At 54.1% G+C, this 26,647-nt stretch overlaps 10 protein-coding genes across 10 annotated transcripts; 6 read left to right on the forward strand and 4 right to left on the reverse strand.

Annotated features, from left to right (window-relative positions):
* Positions 1-1,470: 1,470 nt before the first annotated feature.
* JCM15063_003732 (MDR family MFS transporter) lies at positions 1,471-3,853 on the forward strand (the record flags this gene model as incomplete). Its single annotated transcript, XM_076675653.1, has 9 exons — positions 1,471-1,690; positions 1,768-2,156; positions 2,235-2,286; positions 2,348-2,439; positions 2,506-2,847; positions 2,926-3,192; positions 3,267-3,417; positions 3,489-3,601; positions 3,680-3,853. The coding sequence occupies 9 exons, from the start codon at positions 1,471-1,473 to the stop codon at positions 3,851-3,853; spliced, it is 1,800 nt and encodes a 599-aa protein (XP_076537737.1).
* A 717-nt stretch (positions 3,854-4,570) lies between these two features.
* JCM15063_003733 (uncharacterized protein) lies at positions 4,571-5,727 on the forward strand (the record flags this gene model as incomplete). Its single annotated transcript, XM_076675654.1, has 5 exons — positions 4,571-4,735; positions 4,820-4,920; positions 5,054-5,123; positions 5,210-5,280; positions 5,367-5,727. The coding sequence occupies 5 exons, from the start codon at positions 4,571-4,573 to the stop codon at positions 5,725-5,727; spliced, it is 768 nt and encodes a 255-aa protein (XP_076537738.1).
* Positions 5,728-6,281: 554 nt separating this feature from the next.
* Positions 6,282-7,874, reverse strand: JCM15063_003734 (KH domain-containing protein; the record flags this gene model as incomplete). Its single annotated transcript, XM_076675655.1, has 3 exons — positions 6,282-6,579; positions 6,668-7,431; positions 7,506-7,874. 3 exons carry the CDS (start codon positions 7,872-7,874, stop codon positions 6,282-6,284), a joined length of 1,431 nt encoding a protein of 476 aa, XP_076537739.1.
* A 293-nt stretch (positions 7,875-8,167) lies between these two features.
* BCP1 (protein-transporting protein BCP1) lies at positions 8,168-9,395 on the reverse strand (the record flags this gene model as incomplete). Its single annotated transcript, XM_076675656.1, has 4 exons — positions 8,168-8,338; positions 8,424-8,903; positions 8,975-9,220; positions 9,294-9,395. The coding sequence occupies 4 exons, from the start codon at positions 9,393-9,395 to the stop codon at positions 8,168-8,170; spliced, it is 999 nt and encodes a 332-aa protein (XP_076537740.1).
* Positions 9,396-9,838: 443 nt separating this feature from the next.
* On the reverse strand, positions 9,839-10,865 carry RPL32 (60S ribosomal protein eL32 RPL32; the record flags this gene model as incomplete). The annotated part of the gene is made up of 4 exons (XM_076675657.1): positions 9,839-9,892; positions 9,977-10,152; positions 10,357-10,471; positions 10,818-10,865. 4 exons carry the CDS (start codon positions 10,863-10,865, stop codon positions 9,839-9,841), a joined length of 393 nt encoding a protein of 130 aa, XP_076537741.1.
* A 1,449-nt stretch (positions 10,866-12,314) lies between these two features.
* On the forward strand, positions 12,315-15,573 carry JCM15063_003737 (uncharacterized protein; the record flags this gene model as incomplete). Its single annotated transcript, XM_076675658.1, has 9 exons — positions 12,315-12,911; positions 12,997-13,128; positions 13,197-13,294; positions 13,381-13,875; positions 13,946-14,231; positions 14,306-14,414; positions 14,486-14,550; positions 14,635-14,795; positions 14,871-15,573. 9 exons carry the CDS (start codon positions 12,315-12,317, stop codon positions 15,571-15,573), a joined length of 2,646 nt encoding a protein of 881 aa, XP_076537742.1.
* A 1,010-nt stretch (positions 15,574-16,583) lies between these two features.
* Positions 16,584-18,466, forward strand: TEF2 (translation elongation factor EF-1 alpha; the record flags this gene model as incomplete). Its single annotated transcript, XM_076675659.1, has 7 exons — positions 16,584-16,623; positions 16,775-16,859; positions 16,930-16,958; positions 17,029-17,126; positions 17,201-18,043; positions 18,112-18,239; positions 18,304-18,466. The coding sequence occupies 7 exons, from the start codon at positions 16,584-16,586 to the stop codon at positions 18,464-18,466; spliced, it is 1,386 nt and encodes a 461-aa protein (XP_076537743.1).
* A 956-nt stretch (positions 18,467-19,422) lies between these two features.
* On the forward strand, positions 19,423-19,872 carry JCM15063_003739 (uncharacterized protein; the record flags this gene model as incomplete). Its single annotated transcript, XM_076675660.1, has 1 exon — positions 19,423-19,872. One exon carries the CDS (start codon positions 19,423-19,425, stop codon positions 19,870-19,872), a length of 450 nt encoding a protein of 149 aa, XP_076537744.1.
* A 1,651-nt stretch (positions 19,873-21,523) lies between these two features.
* JCM15063_003740 (zinc-binding alcohol dehydrogenase family protein) lies at positions 21,524-22,905 on the reverse strand (the record flags this gene model as incomplete). The annotated part of the gene is made up of 5 exons (XM_076675661.1): positions 21,524-21,729; positions 21,842-22,404; positions 22,483-22,604; positions 22,673-22,708; positions 22,807-22,905. The coding sequence occupies 5 exons, from the start codon at positions 22,903-22,905 to the stop codon at positions 21,524-21,526; spliced, it is 1,026 nt and encodes a 341-aa protein (XP_076537745.1).
* A 658-nt stretch (positions 22,906-23,563) lies between these two features.
* On the forward strand, positions 23,564-26,582 carry JCM15063_003741 (SPP1 family PHD finger domain-containing protein; the record flags this gene model as incomplete). Its single annotated transcript, XM_076675662.1, has 7 exons — positions 23,564-23,577; positions 23,673-24,327; positions 24,398-24,886; positions 24,956-24,978; positions 25,068-25,159; positions 25,245-26,104; positions 26,175-26,582. 7 exons carry the CDS (start codon positions 23,564-23,566, stop codon positions 26,580-26,582), a joined length of 2,541 nt encoding a protein of 846 aa, XP_076537746.1.
* Positions 26,583-26,647: the final 65 nt, after the last annotated feature.

A 26,647-nucleotide genomic window follows, 5' to 3' on the forward strand; every position in this document is an offset into this window, starting at 1 on the left:
GGTACCGTCGCGACAATGGCTCCTCCAGAGGGACAGGAGGGGGTAACGAGCGGGTCCTCGTAGAAAGGGAATTCTGGCGCGTTGTAAACCGCGTCCAAATCGAACTTCATGTCGGGAGTGTAGGAGGTTCTCTGATGACGCGGTCGAGGAACCCGAGCGCGGCTCTCAACGTTGAGACGATTGCCACGCCGTATTGTCGTAGTCTATCGGATCTTAGAGGTTGGTATTGAATCGCCGTTCGCTCCAAGTCGAATCCTCCAGGACCTTCGACAAGACCTCGGTGGCGCTCGGAGCTTTTGATGCCTTGTCTCGTAGATCCTCGTGCGCAAAAGATCTGTTCCGAGTCGCGGTCGGTCCGTCAATATATGCCAGAGGGTGGTCGTGCGCGCCTCGGATGAGCTTTTCATGGACGTTGACATGTAAGACGACTCGAGCGATTTCGACGCGTATGTTCAGCTTTCGCCACCTCGTCCCTGCTGTAGTCGGGTGGTACCAGCTGGTCGCCGCTGTTCGTCGCGAGCTTCCCATAGCCGCTCGGCCAGGATCACTGCGGTTTGATGTTGTCCACCGCCCTTTGCAAGTCCTCGACTTCCATTTTGATGAGATCCGGCAGGTACAGGTTGATAGCACTCCTCTTGAGTCGGATAGGTGTCTGGAAGAGTCGCGCGAGATCCACGAATTTCAACGACAGTGACTTGACGGTCCTAGGGGGTGGTTGAAGTCCGAGAATTGCAGAATCGCCTTGTGACTCGCCGAGCAAGCGAGGAGAGCCGAATCGAACTTGAACTCGTCCTTATCGTCGTCGTCGTCCCCACCGGCGTCGTCAGCGTCGTCAACCTGGTCAGCCTAGTCCGACTCGGGAGAGACCTTACTGACGGACTCGATTCGGCGTTCGAGGTCGTCCGGAAACTTTCGATCCGATCCCATGTCGTTTTCGGCACTCGCCGGCGGGGATGCATTCTCTGAGCCTGGTACGAGGCGCTGTGAAGTATTCGATTTTTTCTTTTGAATTTTCATTCCGCGTCTGCATTGTTGTCGTTCAGCCGTGAGGGGAGAAACACCACGTGGTGGTGAGCGAGGAGGTCTGAGCGGCGCTTAGATCAGCACAGCAGCACGAGCTTGAATGCCCGAGCCCGTCTCTTGGCAGCGAACAAGCACTGACGAGTCCTTTGGGAGCCTGTGCAGGAGAAGCTGACTCGTCGTCCTTGCCGTGTGGTGATTAAGCAGCAGAACCGGCGGAGCAGCCGAGCCGGAGGCAGGAAATTCGACGCGCGGCCCTTTCGGCGGCCGAGATGAAATGGATGCGGACCTCCGCACGCCCATGCCGCTCGACTCGACTTTTGTGCACGCGTCTCTCTGTTTCTCCTCTCCTCCTTGTTCCTTCACTTTGCCCTGCCTTGTTGCCCTCGCGCTTGCATTTGGTAGTCTCACACGCATCCTCCCTGACCTGCTCACGATCGACGCGCAATCATGACTGCCTCGATCCCGGCAACTTCAAATCATCTCGAGCCCGTCTTGTCGGCATCGACCACGCTCGCACAACTACCCGAGATCGCTCAGCGACCGTCTTTGACCAACTCGGCAGTCTCGTACGATGCCAAGAAGGAGGAATCCAAGGTACAGGAGGACGAGCCAACAGGTCCTGCAGCCGCTGCTCAACTTGAAGATGAGAGCAAGTACCTCACTGGCAGTACGTCCCTCCCTTTCGGAGCAGATCCCGACGAGACAGGGACGGAGCTCACCTCGGATCGATTGCGCGTGATTCAGAGCGACTGGTGGTCGTCTTCATTGCGATGCTCCTGTCTGTTTTCCTCGTCGCGCTCGATCAAACGATCTTGGCGCCCGCACTGCCCATCATCGCTTCCAAATTCGACGCGCTTGACCAACTGTCTTGGATCGCTTCCGCCTACTTCCTCACCCAAACCGCGTTCATCCTCCTGTACGGACAAATCTTGACCCTCTTCGACCGCAAGTGGACGTTCCTCGCTGCAATCCTCATCTTTGAAATCGGCTCGGCTCTGTGCGGTGCCTCGACAAACGTCGATTTCTTGATCGCAGCACGTGCGATCGCAGGAGTCGGCGCGGCTGGTATCTTTGTGTCGGTCCTATCGATCATCTCGACTGTGACCCGACTCGAGCAGCGTCCCAAGCTTCTCGTGAGTCACGCACCGTCTCCCTGCCTGTCTGCATGCAAGAGAAGCGAATTGACAAATTATGTTCGGCGCAAAATCTAGGGTCTCTTCGGTGCCGTCTTTGCGCTAAGTTCCGTCATTGGACCCCTGATGGGTACGCTCTCATGAAGCATCTCACAAATAGCCAGCCTGCTGACTCGTTTCTGCTGCTATAGGCGGAGCTTTCACCGACAAGGTCAGCTGGCGCTGGTGCTTCTACATTAACATCCCGATCGGTGCCGTCACGGTTGCCGCCGTCATCTTCCTCGTGAGTGCAGGCCTTTAGTCCCGAAACACGAAATCGGTGAGCGTTAACCTTGGTTGCAACTGGTAGCTCGGTCCCCAACCCGCTCCTCCCGTCGAAGACCACGTTGCCGAGTACGTCGATCGCAAGTTCCGTCGCTGGACGCGTGGTCACTGGCTTCCCCGTCGCGGCTCGATCGCCTACCGGGTCTTTGCACTCGACTACACAGGCATGGCTCTCTTGTTGTCTTTGATCACGTGCCTCGTGCTCGCGCTTCAATGGGGCGGGCAGAAATACAGCTGGAGCTCGCCGACGGTCGGAGGTATCTTTGGATGTTTCGCCGGTCTCGTCGTCCTCTTTGTCCTGTTTGAATGGAAACTTGCCGGACCTACGAGCATCCTCCCTCTCGGACTCTTCAAGAAACGCTCGCAAGTGAGTTTTCAGCACAAAGCGTACAGCTATTCTTGTTCTCCATATGCCATACTGATTTTGGGTTGCTTGATTCCAAAGGTTGGAAGCAGTCTCGAAGCCTTCTTTGCCATGTTTGGCCTCATGTTGGGAACCTACTACCTCCCGATCTTCTTCCAAGCGACTCGAGGTGTCACGGCAACGCGCTCGGGACTCGAGATCTTGCCCTTCATGCTCTCGATCGTCTTTGCTGCGGGAGCTGCTGGAGGAGTCGTGTCGGGAACCGGTCGATACTGGCACATTCTCGTCTTTGCCCCCGCGCTTATGATGATTGGAGGTGGTCTCCTCTACACGGTCACGGAACACAGTGTAAGCTCCTTCTATCTCTCGTTCGATTTCTTTCCGATGCAAAATGACTGACCTGCTCTCGTCATCCGAAACAGACCTTCGCTCGTCTCGCCGGTTACCAGATCCTACTCGGTCTCGGTATCGGTTGCGTGTTGCAAAACACGCTCATCGCGATCCAAGCAGATTGCGAGGACGAGAACGAGATTCCGCAACGCACCGGAGTTGTCACTTTCTCCCAATTGATTGGCGAGTCATCCGAAACCCATTTATCCCTCGACAATTCTTCTTTGGTCGCTAATGCATTCGAATCTTCTCAGGTGCGACTGTCGGAATTGCAATCGCTTCTTCAATCTTTGGCAACAAGCTTGCTCAGGGCCTGCACGAGTTTGCTCCTGACGCACCCTTCGACCTTGTCCGCAACAATGTCGAGGTGAGCCCGAGATTTCCTAGTATCTCCGTCGCCCCTGCCTTTCGCGCACGCTGACCATCGTTCGTTTGGTATTCACAGTCGATCAAAACTCTCGCTCCTGAACTTCAGGTCGGCGTCAAGCATGCCTACGTGCTTGCGTTGAACCGCGTGTACGTGATCACGGTCGCGGCGGGAGGACTCGCGTCGCTCTCGGCACTCTTGATCCGCAACTTGTCGATCAAGGGACGAACTGTCATGGCGGGAGGTGCTTAGAGTGGTTTGTTTTTAGATCTCGAGATTTGTTTCGTGATCTCTGTTCTCGCTTTTGTCCACATACGTACTAGAAGTCTTTTAATGGAATACCCCTCTTGCGTTCGCAAAGCCTTACATAGTACATAAGTTAGGAAACAACGGCCACTGAGCGCGAGAGACCGAGCCCGAAGAAATCGCGGGACCGCACGTTTCTTGTGCTATTTCAGCACGCGATCTACGTCCGTTAGGCCTTCGGGCCTAGCGACATGAATCCCTCTTTAGCTGGTACAGGATTTTCGAAAGCGGAAAAGCGGGAATCCCAAGGTAGCAGGTTTATAATTGAGTGCAATCAGGAATGCTCCCTGCACATCGGGGTTTGGAACAGCTATTGTTGGTGGTTGTCGACACCGCCTCAGACGAAACCCCAGAAACTTTCATCCGAACCGCGCGGGCAGATAGGGAAAAGAAACTTCAAGAAGCACCAGGTGGGTGGTCGAGGCCCACGCGCGCGGGAAAACCCCGATCGGATTCGCCTAATTTTAACACCAAAAGGCACGGATCGCTCTCTCCTGCTTGCTGATCGCCCGTTTCTGTGCTGCACGTCCAAGAGAAAAAAGGAGACTCCTTGGGCAATTCACCGGGATATCTCGTGCTTCTCCTGTCTCTTTCCTCTAATACCACCTTTCTCAGCTCTCCCTCGCACTCGATCTCTCTATCGTTTCGTCCATGACTGTCACCATGTCGGCGAGACCACTTGTCCTTGTCAGGACTGACGAAATCGGCCGTCGAGGAGAAGTACGAACGACCCTGTTCGACTCGACTTGCGATTTCCCGCTGTTCACCGCTCTGAGTCAATACACCCCGGCGCTCGAGGGTCACAAGACGACTCTGTATGCTCGTCAAGTAAGCCTCCCTAGGTTCTACACTTTCTCGGAAAAGATGAGCCAGTCTGTCGACTTGAGCTGACGCGCCCAGAATGATCAATAGTCACAACAAGTCGGTTCCGTTTCGCTCGACTACTTCCAACTCGGCAAGTCTCGAGAGATCAAGTCGACCGCGTTCTACACGAGGGCGAACTTCTTCAGCGAGTACGTTTTTTGGGGTTCTTCTTTCGGGCTTTCTCGGAAATTCCGGCTCTGTGCGAGAGCGCACGTGCACCTGCAATTTTCTCTCGCCTCGGACAAATCGAAAATCTGACACGTGCCTTGTTCCGTTCTGCAGCAAGCTCGTGTGGCGTACCCTCGAAGGACAGCAATTGAGATGGAAGCGAGACAATTCGGGTCAGTTGATTGTGCGTAATGTTTCTCGCTTTCAAAGTCCCCGTCCTTCCGCTCTACCTTCTCGACTGACACTGGGCTACTCTTGTCTCACGATCAGCTTATCGATCACAAGACGCGTCAGACCCTCGCCTCTGCTCAAACAATGCTCCTGTCAACCGGTAAATCGAGGTGAGCTCGATCAATTTGATTCGCTCGTCCGGGGTATGTATGACTGCGGTTCTGACACGTCTGGTCGCCAATCTGCGCGTTTTCAGAACAACGATCAAGATTCACCCATCCCTGCTACCCCAATCTGAAACCCCGAATAGTCGAATTGTGACTCCGATGGAATCACCCGCTTCGATTTCTTCGGTCGAGACCACGTTCGCCCTTCCCGTGACTCCGACTCGACTCAAGCGTCAATCGATGGCGCTCCTGTCTCCCAAATCACCTTCTTTTCTCCAATCCCCGACACCCCCAAAATCCGCTTCGTCTCCGAATCGAGCGACGAGTGGTAGCACGACGCTCGAACTCGTGATCCTGTCGTTGTTGCACCAAGACTACCTCGGGAAAGAACGTGAACGTCAAATGATGGAGGAAGCAGACGAACGTTCGAACGAGTGGGACCCGTGGTAAACAAAAAAGACCGAGCTCTCATGACAAAACTGCCCGTCCTTGTTTCTTTCCATACACCCTCCTGAACCCCATATATCCATACCTATAATCTCTACACTCTTGTAACCGAATAGAACATCTCATTTCCGACTCTCCATCTCTTTCGTTCTTGCTTCACATTACACACAGACATTCGTTACTTTCTTGTTGCAAATACCATCTCTCTCGTTCGTTGAAGTCGTTTCCCCGAGTACCAGAACAAAGGGAAAGCGTATCTTTTCATTTTTAAAAACCTTTAATACACTACAGGCAGAGGCAGGCAGGGCGCGCAGAGGAAAGGGGGCAACTATCCGAAAATCAAAAGAGAAAAGAGAGAAAGAGAAACGAAGAAGGAAACAACCACACTACTTCCTTGAATTTCCAAACTGCTTCATTGGTGGGTAGAAGAAAGAAAAGAGAGAGAGAGTGTAAACAGAGTGATTGCTGCGGGAAGGGGGAAAACAAACAAACACAGGGAAACCACAATCGCGAGAGAGGGGTTGCTCTTTCTTTTAGGGAGAACCTCTTGCTTTTTGTTAATCCTCGGAAGCAACCACTTTTTGAGCGGTTCCATCTTCTTCCTGTCGTTGTTGTTGCTGTTGTTGCTGTTGCTGTTCTTGTTGTTGGACCGAGTTTTGCACGCGACGTTCCTTCTCCGATTCAAGTTGGTTGTACAACAGGAACAACGCCTTCTCGTTGTGTTCGGGCAATCCCGAAATCACAAACATGCGTTCTCCCGTGTCGTCGTGAGCGGTCTTTGCAATCGAGATGCGAGATCCCGACAGGCGACGAATCTCGTTGATCTTGGTTCCACCTCGTCCAATGATGCATCCACTGATGAAAAAATACACGAGAGAGGAGAAATCAACACCGTGCGTCGCACCACTGAAAGAAAAGGGAAAAGAAGAAAAAAATAACTCACACCATGTCGGAAGGGATCGAGATTTTTTGTTCCCTCCAGTTCGGGTCGGATTCGTTTCCAACGACGCTTTGTCCTTGAGGACCGTTGCCTCCAGCAGCGTTCGAAGGGAATCCACCTTGAGCATTGTTCCTCCTGTTTGCACCTCCATTCTGTTGGTACTCGCGCCTCTGTCCGTTGAACCCTTGCTGCTGGTTGTGGTTGTTGTGGTTGTTGTTGAAACGTCCGGCGTTCGAACGTTGGTTGTTGTTGTTGTTGTATCCTTGTTGAGGGTGTTGTTGAGCGTACCCGTTGGCACCGCCAACGTTGTTGCCTGCGTTCGAAGCCGAGTTGGCACCCGCATTGTTTCCACCACCCAGTCCTTCAGCTCCCGGGTGGTACAAGACAGTTCCTTGACTCCTCTCCCAATCCTCGATCAAACATTTCGCGATTTCTCCAACTGCGAGTTCGACCGCAGCCGCCGTACCCGTCACTTCGACGATTCGTTCCGTCGATTGAGGCAACATTTCTTTCGAAGCGACCATGCGAGCTCCCGACAGTTCTTGAATCGAACGAATCTTGGCACCACCTTTGCCAATGACGGACCCGATCAACAGGTGACTGATCAAGAGACGGATCGAAGCGGACGACGAAGACGAGACTTGAGCGGTAGGCGAAGCGGCTTGACCTTCAGCGCCAGCAGCAGCGGCAGCGGCCGCAGCAGCAGCAGCAGCGTTCGAGGAAGGAACAGGGTTCTCGAGGATTGTTTGAGCGACGAGCGAGTAGGCCTTGAAACACACGCGCAGAGCACCAAAGTCAGCGAGAGTTCTCGGAAGAGCGAACAACGTCGTGAGAATCTCACCTTGGCGACTGATTCGGTCGTACCTCCAATCGAGAGGACACGGTCAGGTACACCAGGGACGACTTTGGACACTCCGGCCTTGACGTTGGCATTCTCGCGAATGTCGGCAATCGTAGCTCCCCCGCGTCCAATCACGACTCCGGCTTCCTTTGAACTGACGAGGGCACGAAGGGTGAGTCCTTCCGGTTCGTCGAGCGCTTGTTCAGCTTGTTCCGGGTTGGCCGAGTTGGCGATCGTCGCTGCGGTCGGGGCAGCGGCAGGCGTGTTGACGGGGGGTCCACCACTCGCAGCAGCAGAAGTCGAAGCGATGGTGGGAGCGGGAGCGGCAGCCGCAGGAGGCGCGGTCGAGTCGGGAGAAGGGGAAGACATTTGGAAAAAAACGCGGGACGACCTGAGAAAGAGCAAGGGCGGCGAAGAGGGAGAGAAAGGGGGGTAGACGGGGAGGAGGAAAGGGGAGAGAAGAGAGGTGGAGAAGGGGGTTTCGGGCGTGGAGGGTGAGGAGGGGAGGAAGAGGCGAGGTTGGTGGAGGTGAGGGGAGCGTCGCGATCAATCGACCTTGGTGTAGGCCATCTCTCTTTCTCTCTCTCGCGCTCTTTTGTTCGTGCAATTGTGTGTAGATCTGTCCTGCAGTTCCAAAAATTTGCAACGTGTACGCGAGATGACTAGACAATCGATGCAATGTACGGTTCCATCCCTTGCACGACTTGTCCAAACTTGTTGGCCGGGACCAGCATGAGTTGACCTCGCGCGTCAACTCCAAACTGGTCCTGCTCGCTCGAATCAGCAGACCGTTTCGTGTTGGTGTACTTGAACACTTGTTTCTCCGTCGCAAACTGTTTTCCATCGGAATCTAGGTCAATCTCTTGTTTCCCTCGTGCTCTCCTGTTTGAAAAGAAAGCGCGGTTCTCTCAAGCTCACCTGCTGAATCCATTCGTCCTCGGCGTGGTAAAAGAAGGTCTGTTCCTGATCCGGGTTCGAATCGTGTTGCGCCTTTTGCTTCTTCTTCTTCTTCGTTGTCGTATTCGACGCGCTCGAAGGATCTGAAGGGTTTGTAGTCGCTTGAGATTGTTGCAACGCCGCATTCGGATCCTCTTCAAACGACGCATTCGAACTGTTGAACACGCGAGAGAGGAACACGTAGTGACTGAAATGATACGGTTCGTTGTCGTCTAGTGCCCATTGCAATTCTTCCTCGAGCATGCGGAACATGGGAGGTACGACTTGAACGGGCATGTTGACCAATCGTTCGTTCAACACGAGTCCAACGTGTCGAGGTTTCGAAGCGGTCGAGGTCGCTTGACTCGAACCGCTCAATTGAGACAGTTGAGTATGCAGAGCACTCGATGGAGTCGATTTCGAAGCGAGGTATTTCGTCAATTGCGAGATACACGGTTTGTCCTGATTTGTGAAATATCCGTCAATAAATCGAGGGAGGGGAGAAACATTCGTTCGAGAGAGAGAAACTTTACTTGGTGGACATTGAGGTTCAACACGGTCAACACGGCGTAAGGATCTCCTTGACTCGCTTGATCGTCTCCAGTATCAGAATCCGTCTTGACGGTACTTCCTACGAGTTTCTGTTCGAGGACCAAATCGGTCACTCCTCCCAAATCCAACACTGAACTGTCGCCTTGGAACAACTGGGACAACAAGAGTTTGATCGAATGGTAATCTTGAGGTTGAGGATCAAAGAACGAGAACGAGACGTCCAACATCTATACTCCGAAACCGCCATCAGTCGTCGAGTCAACGCGTACTTGAGACCCATCTTGTGGGAAAGATATTCACCTCGGTCTCGTCCCCCATGCGTTCGTCTTCACTGCCATCCGAATGATCTTCCGCGGCCGCTCGTTTCGACGTTGTTCGTTTCTTGCCCTGATCAACTTGCATACCGGAAGGTTCCTGCTGTATGGTTCTGTGCTGTTCAAATGGGTGTACTGATATCTGATCGTCCCTGGTGAAACGTGTGCGAGAGTGATGTGTTGGCTGCGCGTCGAGAGAAACGGGAATAGATGGAAAAAGAACTGTTATTGCCGAAAAGTTTCGGGTCTAATCCTCGTTTACGAGTTAATCGCACTGCTCGGGCAAACAGATCACATCATAAAAACGATCATTCAGGAGAGTCTGCTATCTACCAAGACGAGGCTCATGAAAACAGAACGAATATCGATTATTGGAACACTTTAATTCTTTCGCTTTCTCTCTCTAGCTCGTCTCGTCTCTCAAGTATGCATCTCGAGAAACAGCACAGGTGTTTTGGGAAAAGATCATTACAATGCCCTCTTTGGAAGTAACGAATTGCCTTGGGAAGAGAGAGGGGTAAAACGGGGAATTTATGCCTCCTCGACACGGACCTTGGCTTGTCCATTGGTGACCTTGACACCAAGCTATCAATTGAAAAAAACACATCGCAATGTCACAACAAGTCAGTCGTTTGCGCGTTTCGAAACGAGAGGTTTAGAGTAACTTACGACCTTGGCCTTCTCGACGATGGCAACGCGCTTGCGGGCAGAGACACCGTGAGCGATCTCGGCAGCGTATCCCTTGTTGTTCATCAAGAGGAGTTCGACGTCACGCTCGTTGTTGACGAGGAACTTCTTGAAACCCGAAGGAAGGACGTGACGGGTCTTCTTGTTCGATCCGTAACCTGTTCATCCACAATGCCCATTTTGTCGTATCACCCCCAAGATGAACCGTAACAATCCGTCCCCGCACACAAGTTCCACAAGTCACGATCATAACCACCCGACACCATGTCCCCCAGAAGAAAAAGAAATCACCAACCAAACCCCAAGCCAAAACGTCAGCTTGAATCACAGGTGGAGAAAGGAGAAGGACGCGGAAAACTGACCGATCTTGGGCATGGGGAGTTGACCCTTGAAGCGACGACGAACCCTGTTGTCAATACCTTTGGGCTTGCGCCATGCCTCCTTGACACCGTGGTATCGGTCAGATTGGTGACGCTTCTGTATATCCCCTCGAATCGTCGTGTACAGATCATGATAGTTTTCCAACGGTTCATAGGTGGTGAAAGGCGCGAGTTGGCGCAGCAAACATTGGTCGTTTCGCGGTTTGCGTGTTTAGGATTTCGGGACGGCGGAGAGAGCAAGGAGGCGAATGTGAGGTTGTTTCGAAAGGCGGCAGATCAAAAAGTGGTGTTCGAGTTGACGAGCAGTCGATGGCAAGCGAGATGATAGTGGAAAGCAACAAGGTCAGAATACTTGTGTCAAGGACTGCAACGCGAGGGGGAGGCGACGGGAGCGGGCGAAATCACGAGGGAGAGGGAAGAACGAGAAGGGAAGCGAAACTGACGAAGGGTTTGGTGCGCTTCTTGACAATCTTGATCGAGGTGGCGGCCATTGCAACTACCTAGAGAACGCGCGAGAGGCGAGGGAGAGAGCAGCAGGAGACGAGACGGAGGCGAGAGAAGGAAGGGTCGAAGAAGGGGCGACAGGACAGCGATCGAGACACAACGGGCGTCAGTGACCCATCCAGCACGAGGTCCAGAGCTGCTCTACAGTGTCCCAGTACCCTCCTAGCACGCCCCTACGCCGGGGTCGTCCCGTAGTCGGAGCCGTTCCGCCCCAAGTCGACAAATTTGCGTTCCCTCGACTTGTCACTTCCGGATCTCCCAGGCGGCAGGGCAGTCGCTGAGAGGCTCGATCGGGGCTGACTTGGGGATCTCGTAGGTCGACTGGTCCAGCAGGAGAAGGTGCCCGTACCTGGGGACAGAGCGAGTGTACCGGAGAAAAAAGCCCTTACACTCGCGCCGATTCCGCTCGCCGGCCAACGCTGCCCTCTCACACTTCTCGCGCTCTTTCCCCTCTCACGCCGGTCTCTTCACTTTTCAAGCTTTCCTACTCTCCTCCTTTACATCACAGAACCGTGGCATTCCGGTACAGGATCTGTCGCGAAATCTACTGCGCTCTCGTAGCTCGTTTATTCGCGACTCTGGCCAACATCCGTGTTCCGAAGTGTTTCAACAACCGTGGTCTTGATGTCAATCTTGCCTTGGTGTTTGTACTGTCGGAGAAACAGCGAAAAATAGTGATAATGCAGGGGTACAAGCTGTGCTCAAATTGCTTGCAACACAGCAGAGTCGGCCGATTCATGCGCGCGAGAGCTTGCGAGTGCAAAAGAACACTCAAGAGCGTAGACATGCGTCGTCACATGAACTCGAGTGGAGAAAGAGAGTAAGGATTAATGTTGGCGCGCGTGAGGCAATCGATCGCTTCTGGCTCGGGTTCAGTCCACGCCGCGTAGGAAGCCATTCAAGCTTGCGCTGTAGGTCTATTCTGTACACACTCGACGTGATCGTGCGCGCTGATCGTCCCAGTAGGATCACCTCTCGAGCGAAGTGCACTCTTGCTCGCTCGAGTTTCCATCCTCAAGCCGAAGCCGGACCCGTCTCGTCTGCCAACCTGTATCGATTCACGACGGACCGTAAGGGTGAGCGCGACCATTTCCAACCGAGGACCACCCAGAATCGACGCGTCAAGTCGGTCTGCGCATGCAGTGGCGCTGCACCCGCTCGTCTCGCTACCTCTACCTGCCTATCGGCTCATGCGATCCGCTACGAGGCGCACAAGCAGCGAGTGCATAGAATGGAGACGCGAACCCGATGAATCAAGTTGGGGACAGGCGTACTGTCCCGGAACAACAGTCCGACTCGCTCGCAGCCCAAACCCGCGGTCGCAAATGACATGGTCTGACGATCTCGCTCGACCCAAAACAGGCCTTTAGCGAGCGCGAGCACGAAGCCCGCGACCGCATCGCGTTTCAGCTTGCTCTCCCGCCCGCGCCTAGCGTATGCAACCAAACGGCACTGACCCAAACCAAGCACCCTCGTACAATTCCCGTTTCAGCGCTTGGGCTTCCCCTTACTCTTCGTATCAGTCATCAGCGACTGCTTCGACGTCGTACGCGGTTCCTCCTCAATTCGCGTTCCCGTGGGGCACCCCCTACTTCGGCACTGCGCCCTCCTACGCCAACTCGTACGGACAACCCATCTTTGGTCAACAGCCTCCGCTCTCGCAGGCTTTCTTCAACAGTCCCTACCAATCCATCTACGGTTCGCAGTACTCCCAACCAGCGGTAAACACCAATCCGCGACCTTTTCGCCCTCCTTCGCCTCCAACTCAGTCGTCGGGATACTTTCAGACCGCACGCAGATCAAAGACTCCAGCGACTGTTCCCTCGGCTTCCACATCGACCTCGACTTCGAACTCGCTTCGCGCTCCTACCGCCTCACGAGCTGTTTCGGCGACCACCTCGACAAGCGAGCACTCGGCTACTGGTCCAGACTCTCCTCCCTGCCTCGAACAGACAAAAGACCAGGGTCGCTTATCGACCGCGCACCTCTCGAAAAAAAAGAAGCAACAGAAAATGTCTCATCCCGAGTATGCCGTACGTGGTCACGAGCTCGCTCCCACAACCTTGCTGTGTGCCCGACGGCTGATGCTCTTGAGTCTTGACTATTGCATCGATTCAGAATGTCCTGCGGGACCTGAGTGGAATGACTGTCGATCGTCTCAAAGCGACCATCAAACTGATCAACGATACTTTTATGTACAAGAAGCTCGTGACCAGCGGACTCAAACACGATCTCGCAAGTCGTGATTCTGTCGAAGCTCACCTTTGCTTTCGCGAACAAAGCCCGCTGATCTGTTTGTCTTCCTTGCCGATTGCCAGTACTTGCGACTTCGAACCGAGATTGAAAACGTCTATGATCAACAAAATTACAACTTTGGCCTGATTGTCTCGATCATCTGTCAAGTCCTGCCAGGCGGGTGAGTGAAAATCTGTCAATATCGCTTCCGAAATGAAAGAGGATTGAGTGCTGATGTAGATCAAATGACCGATTGCGTCGCATCAGGTTTACCGCGCGAAATCGTACCCTCGAGAGCGGATCTACATCTCGACCACCACCAGCAGCTCCGACTGCACCCGCAGCCACGACTGGCCATCGTCCAGCCACTACAGGCTACGTTACTCCTCACTACCAGCCAAGGGCGTCAGCGTCGGGCTACCAGCCCCCTTCGAGGCACCAGGCGCCACCTGCGAGTGCGTACGGTCCTGCTGGAGGCGCAGCTTCAGCTGGAACTGCAGCGGGCTCCCGATATTCTGGTATGGGCGGAATGGCGGCGGTGACAAACCCTGCTCTCGGTGGAGGAGGGACATCAGGTTCAGTCGTCAACCGATGGCAGAACGACGAAGTTCCGATCAAGTTCAGACCGAGTCCGTTCTACCGTGTCGAGAAAAGTCTTTCACCCCCGGTCACGCTGTTCAAAGCTGAACAAGGAGACCGAAAAGTCGGGTGCCTCAGTTTCGGATTGACAGAGGTTCAGAGGACTCTGATCAACAGAGCGCGGTAAGTATTCCTCCTTATATGTACTCGACATTGTGCAGCGATTGACTGATCGCAAGTCATACGCACTCAGAGAATCTCCGAGCAATCCTCAATACGAGGTGCGCCTGTACTGCACTTCAGACAACAACTACTCGATCGGACGACCGCACGCTTCTCAATTCCCAGCGCCGATCGAGTTCCCACAGATCTGCGAGATCAAACTCAACAACGTGCTCGTCAACGCCAACACGAAAGGGATCAAGAAGCAACCTGGCACGACTCCTCCGGTCAACTTGTCGAGCAAGAAAGGTCCTTCAGTCATGACCGCTCCTGGCCAATTGAACAGGGTCGAAGTTGCCTACAGCAACACTGACAGGGTACGCTCGCGGTTCTCTCTCTTCTGTAGAGACCCTTGTCTGACCTGGATGGGCTACTCAAACGCGAACTGTAGACGACGTACTATATGGTTGCGTACCTCGTCGAAACGACGCCACTAAAAAAGGTGGTCGAGAAAGTCAAGGCTGGTCGTACCAAGGCGAAGGAAGAGGTCATCCAAAGCAGTGCGTTTTCCTCGACTTGGCAGAGCTTCCAGTGCGCAACCTGATCCGTGCTCCTTTGCGCGTTGCTGCAGTTGTCGACATCAACAAAGACGAAGAGATTGCGGCTTCATCGTTCTCGGTTTCTCTCCGAGATCCTGTAAGTATTTTCGCAACGATTGCCGTGTGATGCTCGCGAGCAGGATTTCTGATTCTGACTGTCCTGTCCCCTCGATCCATCCAGCTGTCATTCGCTCGCATTGGAATTCCAGTCCGATCGAAATTATGCAACCACATTAGCTGTTTTGATGCCGAAACCTGGTTCGAGATGAACGAGCAAACTCCAACGTGGAATTGTCCGATCTGTTCAAAAACGCTCAAACCCGAAGACATGGTTGTTGATGGGTACGTCTTTTCTTCAAACTCTCTTTCAGCGAAAGATATCCCTACCCAATCACTCACGTCACGCGTGGATATCAGGTTCATGGAAGACATTCTCAAAACGTGTTCGAGTTCAGTCGACAAAGTCGAAGTCAATCCTGATGGGACTTGGCGTTCAGACGACAACAAGTATGGAACCGCACCTGCTCGACCAAACAAAGGGTTGATAGTCCCCGGAGGAGGATCTGGAACCGGAACCAGTGGGATCCATAATTCTCCTCGACAGGATCTTTCTCGAGAAGGATCAGTCAAACCCGACATCAGTGGTATCAACAGTAGTAACAAAGGGAAAGCCAAAGTCGATGCTTTGACCCTCGACTCCGATTCTGAAGACGATGATCAACCGTTGGCGAAGAAACCGAGGCTCGCGAATCCGAATGGAGGCACGTACCATTCAGCAGGAGGTTCGGCATCACCTTTCATGAACGGTGCCGGTACGAACGGAGTCAGGAATGGGAGAGGAGCTTCCGAAGTCCTCGACTTGACTCTCAGTGACTCGGACGAAGAACCTACGGCACCTGCACCCAGAACCACTTTCACAAACCCGATTCGGACGACGACAAATCCGTACGTTGCATCGGCATCGATGGCTAGGAATGGATCGAGAACAGGTTCAGGAACGGGACCACCTGCGAATGGAGATCCAAGAACAGTCGAAGAGATACGAAAGGGAGTGAACGACATGAACGAGAGGATGCAGAAAGAGTTTGGAGCCGATTGGAGGACGAAGTTCAGCTTGTGAAAGGGAAAAGACGTGAGGTGGACTGGTGGAACTCGAACAATAATCGGACAGCTTTAAACTTCTCGCTTTTCTCTCTCTCTCTCTCTCATCTAATTCGTTTTAGGATTCGTACGATCTGTTCTACTGAATATACCCTTTCGACGCGAATGTTGTTCCGAAACGCTCTGATTTACAATTTCTCTCATCTCTGGTTGACTGCCTCTCATCTCTTTCTTCTTGGGTGGCGAATAAAAGCGGTGCGAGAGCTCGAAAGGATTCTCACTTGGCAAACGGGCAGAGTACAGTCCTAGACAAGAGTGCACGCCACTGAGACGGGACGCCGAGTGGCGGTGGGAGAACCGGCCGTTACTATACAAGAGACGCTTGCGAGCCAGGAAATGACCCTTTGCGAGGCAAACCTCAAGACGGAACCCCCCGGACTGGTCAAACATCTCAAGAAATCCGAATACAGTACAGAGTGTGGCAAACCGGAAGGAGAGACCGCGTCGCAAGCGGTTTCAGGCGACCAATGCGTTGCTCCAGACTACATCTTTTCGCTTTTCGAGTGTATGCGCAAAAAAAAAAAACCCTGGTTAGGCGGGGTAAGAAAATCGGTTGGCGATCGAGGACCCTCTCTGAGCACGGGTTGGTGAACATGGAAAGGGAGGGCAGAGCGAGAGTATTGTAATGGGAACGAGCGAGCGAGGTACAATATAGGAAACATAGAGATTAGAGTGGCAACGAGCGAGAAGAGACAGCAATATCTGGCTTGAACGAGCAAGCAATGTAGTCAGGAGACGGGAACACGAGGTTTCGAAGGAGCGAGGGAGAGCGCGAGGCGAGAGAGAGTGGAGCGTGCCAGTCCGAGCTCTCGATCCTGGGGGATTTTTTTTTTTTTTTGCCCTGGCGAAGAAATTTTGGCGAGGCGGGCCGCGCGAGCGGAAAGTTTCGACAAAGTCTGGCCGGCTCTCTCTTCTTTCTCTTTTCTTCTTCACCTCACAGTCACCCACCACTTCTTACACTTCATCACAATGGGAAAGGAAAAGGGACACGTTAACGTCGTCGTTATCGGTAAGCGTGCTCGTCTCTGCTGTCTTTGTCCCCCCCGTTCGCGGTCGTGTGGGTGCACTGCGTCGTCACTCGCCCCCAATTTTTTCCATCCTTCCTCCTCTCGCCACCCATCTCGCTCTGCTGGGTGCTGACTTTGACCACTCTCATGCAGGACACGTCGATTCCGGCAAGTCCACCACCACCGGTCACTTGATCTACAAGTGCGGAGGTATCGACAAGCGTACCATCGAGAAGTTGTATGTCGCTCTCGCTCGCTTCGTTCTCCACCACTCGCATCTCTGACCATGTTCTGTGCACCGCCATCAGCGAGAAGGAGGCTGCTGAGCTCGGCAAGGGTACGTCTACTCCAATTTTTCATCGAGTCCACGTCACTCGTCCTGACCCACTCTCTGCCACCCTGCACAGGTTCGTTCAAGTACGCCTGGGTTCTCGACAAACTCAAGGCTGAGCGTGAGCGTGGTATCACCATCGACATTGCTCTCTGGAAGTTCGAGACCCCCAAGGTGAGCTGCCCTGCCTCGTCACTACTCGCGTCCCTCTTCTCCAGCGACTGACCCACCCTCGTTATATTTTGCAGTACATGATCACCGTCATCGATGCCCCTGGTCACCGTGACTTCATCAAGAACATGATCACTGGTACCTCGCAGGCCGACTGCGCCATCCTCATCATTGCCGCCGGTACCGGTGAGTTCGAGGCCGGTATCTCGAAGGACGGACAGACCCGCGAGCACGCCCTCCTCGCCTTCACCCTCGGTGTGCGTCAGCTCATCGTCGCCATCAACAAGATGGACACTGCCAAGTACTCCGAGGCCCGTTACGAGGAGATCATCCGCGAGACCTCCAACTTCATCAAGAAGGTCGGATTCAACCCCAAGAACGTTCCCTTCGTCCCCATCTCGGGATGGCACGGAGACAACATGCTCGAGCCCACCACCAACATGTCGTGGTACAAGGGATGGAAGAAGGAGACCAAGTCGGGAGAGGTCAAGGGTATCACCCTCCTCGACGCCATCGACGCCATCGAGCCTCCTTCGCGCCCCACCGACAAGCCCCTCCGTCTTCCCCTCCAGGATGTCTACAAGATCGGAGGTATCGGCACAGTTCCCGTCGGACGTGTCGAGACCGGAACCATCAAGGCCGGTATGGTTGTTGTCTTCGCCCCTGCCAACGTCACCACCGAGGTCAAGTCGGTCGAGATGCACCACGAGCAGCTCGAGGCTGGTCTCCCCGGAGACAACGTTGGTTTCAACATCAAGAACGTTTCGGTCAAGGACATCCGTCGTGGTAACGTCTGCGGTGACTCGAAGAACGACCCCCCTAAGGAGGCCGCTTCCTTCAAGGCCCAGGTTATCGTCATGAACCACCCTGGACAAATCGGAAACGGTTACGCACCCGTTCTCGACTGCCACACCGCCCACGTTAGTCTTCCTTCTTCTCACCTTCGTCGTCATCGACCCCGTTTCCTGACTTGTTTCTCGCTCTATAGATTGCCTGCAAGTTCGACACTCTCCTCGAGAAGATCGACCGCCGTACCGGTAAGTCGGTTGAGGACGCCCCCAAGTTCATCAAGTCGGGAGATGCCGCTATCGTCAAGATGATCCCCTCGAAGCCCATGTACGTTGCTCGACTTCTCCTCGTACCCTCTCACCCAGTCACTGACCCCACTTCTTCTCTCTAGGTGCGTTGAGTCGTTCGCTGAGTACCCCCCTCTTGGACGTTTCGCCGTCCGTGACATGAGGCAAACCGTTGCCGTCGGTGTCATCAAGGCTGTCGAGAAGACCGATGGAAAAGGTGGCAAGGTCACCAAGGCTGCCGAGAAGGCCGGAGCCAAGAAGAAGTAAACACTTACGATCGACCTTACCTAATTCCTGTCGTCGTCGTGTCCTTCTGTTCTCGCAACCTCATCTCGCTTATCACGTTCCGTTTCGGATACCGCCGTACCCGGTGCTTGTCGCTTGAATACTACACATTTTGTCTCTTTTCATTTCTCGCGCTTACGTCCGATCGAGAGATTTGCCTGGATTGCTCGCGAGTTGCTAAGCTAGTCACGAAAGAACTGCTGGTCTGCAAGTTCGTCGCATCGTGTTACGCACACTCGGCACGGCTCTCAACATACACGCGCGTGGTGTCACACGATGTTCGCTATCTCATTTGCTCTGGAGTCACCGAGACTCGCTGAAAATATACTGTGGAGGACGAGATGGTTTCAAAGACTGAGCCGGTTTTCATCGCTTGTCTACAGACAGTGCGCATGAGTGACCACCTTTTGAGTCCGTATCGCAGAACTCGTTCCTCCAGACGATAAAGTGGTGCTACTTGATTGATCGCGAGAGCGCACGAGCGAATTCTCAAAATCCCGCACGGCCCCCTTTTGAACACTCGCAATTATAATCGACTTGTCCGCACCAGATGAACCGCTTCTTGATCTCTAGCTAGGTGACGGACAGAGAGATTCAACGCTAGCCCGTGAAAGAAGAGGTGCGCCAGACGGAAGTCGCATCGACTTATTTATAACCACCGTCGAGCGCGCTTGCTGCTCATGCAAGAACGACTAGAATCCGGATTCACTTTCCCACCTGAATGTACAGTTCGAGTAGCTACCCTCGAAATCTGTCGCCGTACACGAACAGGTTGGGAAGTCAGAACCCCTCCGCGCGTTGTATACCTTCGTGCATTTCGGTTACTGCTCCGATTTCCTTCCCAGGTAAAATACGAGATAAGGCTATCCGTACGTTCGGAGGAAAGCGATGCCCTGTCTCTCGACGGACCTTATCAAATCAATACGAGAAGCAAGTCGATGTTGACCAGGAGACCTGCTGTGAAATGGTATTTCCCTTTCAGAGGAGACATTCAGAAGAACAGGGATCGGTACTTCGCCTGGTCTCGGACGCAGACGAGGCATGAAGCATTCTCGACGTGTCAGTGGAGAGATCGAATCTTCGTCGGTTTGGGTGAAATCGCCGAGAGCGGGTTCAAGGAACCGAGCGGAGGGTACTTTCAATTCGAGCCGACCAGCGGCAGTACGGAAGGCGGTGGGTCGCGCTTGTCCCCGGGCAAGCAGACCCTCGAACACCTTGTCGCTAGGAACGAGGAAGCGGCAGAAACGCAAGTTCAACGCCTTAACATTCGTCGCGCCACTCGAACGCCCGGCCAGGCTACGACAGACGAGTCCCAGTCCACTTTGACCGACGATCGCACCCCTGATAAATCTACCGTGTCCGGATTGGGCACAACACCGTCTTATTAGCGCCTGAATCGCTTCTTTGCTTGTATTGTAAGCCGTGTCTGTGCTGTACCTACCGCTAATAAGAAGGTGTTGTATCCAACTCGGACGGGGTAGACCTGTCAAAGGTGCGATCGTCGGTCAAAGTGGAATGGGACTCGTCTGTCGTAGCCTGGCCGGGCGTTCGAGTGGCGCGACGAATGTTAAGGCGTTGAACTTGCGTTTCTGCCGCTTCCTCGTTCCTAGCGACAAGGTGTTCGAGGGTCTGCTTGCCGGTGGACAAGCGCGACCTACCCGCCTTCCGTGCTGCCGCTACTCGGTTAGTACTCATAGTACCCTCCGCTCGGTTCCTTGAATCCGCTCTTGGCGATTTCCTTCTTCATGTTGATGTCTGAGGGCGCTGCTGCGGTAACGGAATGATCTTCACGCGAACCGCGCGGCGCCTGGATACTGTAGAGCTTCCGCGCACCGCGAGTTTCACGGTCAAGGCCAGTCGCAAACTTCGCGTCGTGGGAGCTCTATGCAGACGCCGCTCGGTTCGCATGAAGATCATTCCGTTATCGCAGCAGCGCCCTCGGACGACTCTGGTGAGGACTGCCGGGCGTTGGCAGGAGGCCTAGATGACGACGTGGGGCGGCTGAGAGCGCCTTCGACTCTGGTAGAGCGGCTCGCGGTAGGGGTCTTGCGGGAAGGGCGCGTAGACGGCATTCTGAAGGATCGGGATCGTGACGGGATTAGGTTCAAGGTGCCCGCAGAGCTTGTGCGCAATGCTATGTACCTTGCTTGGAGGCTTCAGCAGACACAGATGGCCGTGTTAGATAAGGAACAAAGATCGAAGTCACGTATGTGAAGCGCCGGACACACAGTCGGACTCACAAAGAGTAGGAGAACAGAAGACGTGAACTTCGGTAAAGGCCTCAAGCGAGATGGGTAAAAGAGAACGGGGAAAGAGAACAAGAGAGAGAGAAGATCCTCAAGGAATCAGACTCAGGAGGAGGTTCGTGTCAAGGGAATGAGAGCCGGAGTCCGAGAAAGAAGGATAAGGAAAAGAGAACGGCCCCCGCGACAGTCGATGTCCCGCTCATCAGCGCTCGCGCCTCGAATCTATGCGGCACGCAGCTCCGCTCTCGCCCTCTCTTGCTCTCTCGCTCGCTCTCGAGCCACGTCGGCCGGGTGCATACCATTGGTGTGCGAGAGCGATGCGAGGACCAAAGACGTCGGGCGCGAATATATGCGGTGCGCTCGCGCCTCGTAACTGGCTGTCAGGTCTCTCTAGAACACCCGGTACTGCTGACTGTGGGAGGAGTACGACGACCCTCGACTCGCTCGCGGGACAGAGCCAGAAGAGGAGAGAGAGCGTGGGACAGTCAAGTTTCATCCGGCGTTTGAGCACGGTGGCTTCAAGCATGTCACGTTGCTCTCGCAGAGACCTTCGCACTCGCTTTCGGATCGTTGCCAGAAGACAACACAGCGGTGTAGAGACCAATCTCGAATGTCGACTTGCAGGCTCCCCTCTATCGCCGAGGGATTAGCTTGCGGTGGCAAGAGTCTCTCGTGTCGTAGCACGTTTGTGACTTTGGCTGCTGTTTCCTCACAGACCACAGACTCGACAACACAACGATGGAATCACAGTATGCTCGGGAAATGAAAACTCATCAACTTGACTGACGCTAACCTAGACAACATTCACCACTACCTTCTTGAACGAGACGCCCTTTTGTTGCACATCGAGTCCGTGATCGATCTTTTCAAGACCCTGACCGACGACGAGAGGATCGGGTTTCGGTTGAAGCGAACCGTTCTCGAGTGCTTCAGTGACAAACTTGTGATACACGGCGATACCGACTTGCGAATGTTGAGTTCCGACCGTGACGGCAAACACTACAAACGCGAGGGGTGTTCGAAAAATTGTATCGTCAGGAACGCGTTCTCTTGGGTAAAAGCGAGATAGGACCAGGGACCAGAGCTGAAAGGCAAGAAAAGTTCAACATACCTCCGCTCGCCTTGACATCGTTCGGCAAGTTCTCGGGAGGAGGTAGTACGGTAGCAATGAACTGTTTGCCTCCGACTCGAGAAGCGACTTGAGCGGCAGCTTCGATCGAACCTTTCTCCGAGATTGCATCGTACACTCCGGCAAACTCGCTGCCTTGAAGTGCTTCGACGAGCTTGTCAACCACGTTCTCGTCCTTGTAGTCGACGACGACATCGGCTCCGAGTGCTTTGACCGCGTCGTGGTTTGCAGGTGACGCAGTCGTGACGACGCGTACACCAGCTGCTTTCGAGAGCTGGATCGCGACGGAACCGACCGAAGAAGCGCCTCCCCAAATCAAGATGGACTTGCCCGTCGAAGCAGGAGATTTCGGCGAAGGGTACGGCAACTCGAGGTACCCGGGTTGGAAAAGTCCAGCGGAAGCGGTCGAGAGAGCGAGGGGCAGGACGGCGGCTTGTTCGAAACTGATGGAATCGGGGATCTTGGCGAGCGTCGTACCGTGAATGACGGCATGCTCTTGGAATGCGCTGTGACGACTGTCGTTCGTTCCGAGGCCGAGAGCATGCCTGCGGGCATCACGATAAAAGCAACGTCAATAATGTCGAGCTTGGCATAGGTCGAGGTATGGAACACGAAATACGTACCCGAGGATTCGGTCTCCTACTTTGACATGCGAGACACCCTCTCCGACCTCTTCGACAATACCGGCGACGTCGGTTCCGAGGATGAAAGGGTACTCCTTGACGAAAAAGTCGTATTCGCGAATCTGGGTGGGGCGAAAACAAGGTCAGGTCTTTTGGTTTGTGTAGAGGGTCCGTGGTCAAAGTGATTCACCTTCCAGTCAACGGGTTGAACCGAGACTGCATGCACCTGCGACGAGCAAAGCCGAGTGGTCAGCTCGCGCACAATTAAGCGAGTCTCGAGCCTTGTCGACGACGACAGCTGGGTTGTGGACTGTGGACACGCACCTTGACGACGACTTCACCCTCGTTGGGATGGTAATCGGGGGCCGAGTCGACCTCGAGGTGCTGTTTGGGAGCCTTGATCCAAGCTGCGCGGTTGACCATGATGCAGAAAGTTGGGGTTGCAAATGTGATGGGAAAGAGCAAGCTCAGAAGCAAGCAGAGATCTAGAAGCAAGGGAGTAAAGGAAGTGAAGGCGCAAGATGATGATGAATCAGCGCATCTGAGAGTGGAGGTCGGAGGTTCCCCGAGTCCGAATGGAAACACGTGTCCGTCCGCGACCGCCAAGATCGAGAAGCAAAGAAGGAACCACGTATCGGTTGCGGTCTTTGAAATTTCGCGCAAATTTCGTCCAGGCATTTCAACCCCAGCGAGCGCGCCCAAGGCTCTTTTCCTTTTCTCTCAACAAACGCAAAATACCACGACCGCCTTAAAAAGCACACAGCACTTACGGATGCCCTCACTCTACACGAGTCTGCTGGCGTTGATGGAGATCAGTTGTGTCGTCAGGTGGTCGGAGAAGGAAACCAAACAGCGGGGGGACTTGGGTGCGGCGCTTTCTGACCGCCGGACTACCCTTTTCACGAGGGAAGTCTGTGAGCGTGGAAGGGTCGCAATGTCTCGTCAGACATCTCTATCAAAATGTCGTAGCAGTAGCAGTATGCGAATGCAACTATGCTCCTTCACCTCATCCCTCTTGTCCGGTCGCATTCAGATGAACACGAGAGAACCGAGAGCTACGCCAATAGTACGCTGAACAGAGATGGCGAGCATGCAGTGACGCGTTTCGCGAGAGAAACAAAGAGAAACGTCGTTGACATTCGAGTCGTTCAGCGAATCCCCGAACCCGACCTCGCCGCGGCACTGAACAGGGTTCTCGCTCGACCGGCGAGAATGAACTTCTCGAATCTATTGAATCCAGACGCGCTGGACCAGCACGACGCGCCGTATGAGCCAGCGTCGCGCATGGGATTCGACTACCTCACGTCGGAGCACAACCTCTCGCCAACCGGGGTGGGATCACCCGCGTTCTACTCGACTCCGAGCGAGTTTGTCGCCGACTCCGACACCGAGACTGTCGCAACGGGAGCGCCGTCAGATGTCGCCATGTTGGATGTCGCGCAGTTCAATCATCTCAACCAGCCCTTCGCCCCCGCGAGCGCATCTGTCACTAGTCAGAGTCAACTGTACAACGCGTTCCATCAACCGGCGAGGTATCCGACCTTTGACCCGTACGCGAACCATTCAGCGTATCACCCAACTCCTTCGCCTGCTCCTCCTGCACTCGTCGGCGCATTTGCACCGGACGTCTTCTCGCCTTTGCAACCATATCAGCATCATGTCACGCCACACGTAGGCATGCATCCAACCGGGGTCGACCCACTCGAAACTACCCCCACGACAGGGGACGAGAAACCCAAGAAAGCTTCGAAAGCCAAGCCGAAAGGCAAAAGCAAGGCCAAGAGCGGAGACAGCATCGACTTGGACGACAGCTCGTCGAGTACGAAAGCGTCGACTGCTACAAAGGTGAGCAACTCGAGCCGAATAGGAATCGCTTTGTTACCGCTGACAGCCTATCTGCTCGGTCCTCGAACAGCCTCGCGCCAACAAACCGAAAGCGCCAGCGAAAGCGAAACGCAACGTCTTGCTCGCGACCTCGGCTCATTCATCTCCTGCTCCATCTCCCGGTCCCTCTGCACTCGCGAACGAAGTCCGGTTCGACTCGCAAGATCCAGATGATCAGTTTGATAGAGAATCGTTCACCCACCATGCCGATTCGGTACAACCTGAGCAGGAACTGAAACCGCTCACGACACATCACCTGAGATCTGTGGTCGAGCCTTCCGTTGGAGCTGGTCTCTCCGCATCGTTTCGAACCTATGTTCCGCCTCGCATCGGACCGAATGGCACGGTCGTGTCAGACTCGGAAGAAGAGGACGAGGACGTCGTGCGGAAGCGAGCGCAGGCGAAGAGATCGGCGGCACTCGCGGCGAAAGGCAAGAGTCGAGCGCGGCAGGAGGAAGAAGCACGAGAGGAAGCGGACGACAGGTTGTACTGCGTGTGTCGAGAACTGTATGATCCAGAGGCAAGCATCCAGTCTTTTTATCGACCGCTTGTAACTGCATATTGATGCTTAATGTGCCACGGGAAATAGAGGTTGATGATTGCCTGCGATCAGTAAGTCGCCCGTCTTCATGTTTTCCCGCACGCTGGAGCTCCCGCTCGTTTGTTACAAAGAGTCGCTTACACTTTCGTTCGCATGACAGATGTGAAGAATGGTATCACGTCGACTGTGTCGGCATTCCGGACGATTCTGTCGAACTCGTCGACCAATTCTTTTGTCCTCCCTGTCAAACTAGTAGGTCCCCAGGGCATCCACCCGTTCGGCGCTCCCCACATTCTCATTCTGGTCGCTGATCTTTGCTCGAATTCTGATTCCTTAGAAAACCATCAAGTGACGACTTGGCTCACTGCGTGCGCGAGACCAACTTGTAGGAAACCCGCGGTCGCATTGTCCAAGTACTGTTCCGACTACTGTGGCATCAGCGTCGTATCTGCTCGACTCGAACTCCTCAAACTCTCGAACGGGACGAACCCGAGCACGTTCTGGAGTCGAGTCGAAGGGGCACGACGCAAAGAAGCTCAAGTCGCCGATGCGGCTACACAACCTCATCGAACCGAGTTCTCGACGACAACAACAGACGAGTTTCAGGATGCCGAAGATGCGAGAACGTTGTCGACCCTTGAAACCAAGTTGGTGGAAACCAATTCGAGACGAGCAGGGTTGACCGCTTCGATCGAGATGGTCGAGAAACGGTTGGAGTACCTCCAAATCGCCATTCGGAGATGGGAAGCACTGTGTCAAGCGACGGCGGACGAGCTCGCGAGTGCTGGAATCGATCAAGGAGGACCCTCGAATGGGAATGACGTTGAAGAGACGAAACCTACGACGAAAAGTCGAGGCAAGAAGAGGAACCGAACCAAAAAGAAAGGACCGGTAGCTGCCACGAGTCGACCGGAAGCGCAATGCGGACTCGATGTTCGGCTCGTGTACGATGACGAAACCTGGAAACATTGGGTCGAGTCTACGGCACCCGGACCAGACAAAGGGGGACTCGAGGGCGAGGAGGAAGGAGGGCATGCGATCCTCGCTGCTCGGGAACGGGGTGACGATCAGACTGTGCTCGAGATGGCCCTCGAGATGCTCAGTGGAGTTTGTCTCGAAACGAGGAAGAAGTGTGAACGACATACCGGATGGCAGAAATTGAGACAGGCGGACTTTCAAGTCGAAAAAGCAGTCCTCGTGCGCTGTATTCTCTCGTTACCTTCTTGAGTACAAGAAAATTGATGCTCAATTTTTTCCGCGTGTGCAGAATCGTCGACTCGACCGCCTCAATACTCTTTCGAGTTCACTCGAATCTCAAATCTCGTTGCATCAGCAAGCGACGGCGTTTCGTCGCTCGAACCGAAATCGAACCGCTTCTCCATCTCGTCTGATCCCGATCGACGATTTCATGCAGGAACAAGCTGCGTTGCAACCTTCACCGAAAGCGACCAACGGTCGAGGAAGAGGAACACGTCGCAGTACGAGTCCAGTGGTCAATCGTAACTCGATTTCTGGAACCACGACTTCATCCACGTTCAATCGATCCGATTTTGTCGTCTCGGGTGGTGGAACTGAAGATGCCGACAATAGTAGTGGTTCATTCGACATTCCCGCCGAACTGCTGCCGTTCTTGAGTAGGGCAGAGATTGCGAAACTCCGAGCACAAAAGCGGTAGAAACCATGTTTTCAACATTTTGATCGAGAACACTCGAAGTAGGCGGTGTAGTTCGCGTGCCTGCA

Source organism: Sporobolomyces koalae, assembly GCF_050403365.1.
Source record: "Sporobolomyces koalae JCM15063 DNA, S_koalae_JCM15063T_v1_ctg1, whole genome shotgun sequence".
In the NCBI taxonomy this organism is placed as follows: domain Eukaryota; kingdom Fungi; phylum Basidiomycota; class Microbotryomycetes; order Sporidiobolales; family Sporidiobolaceae; genus Sporobolomyces; species Sporobolomyces koalae.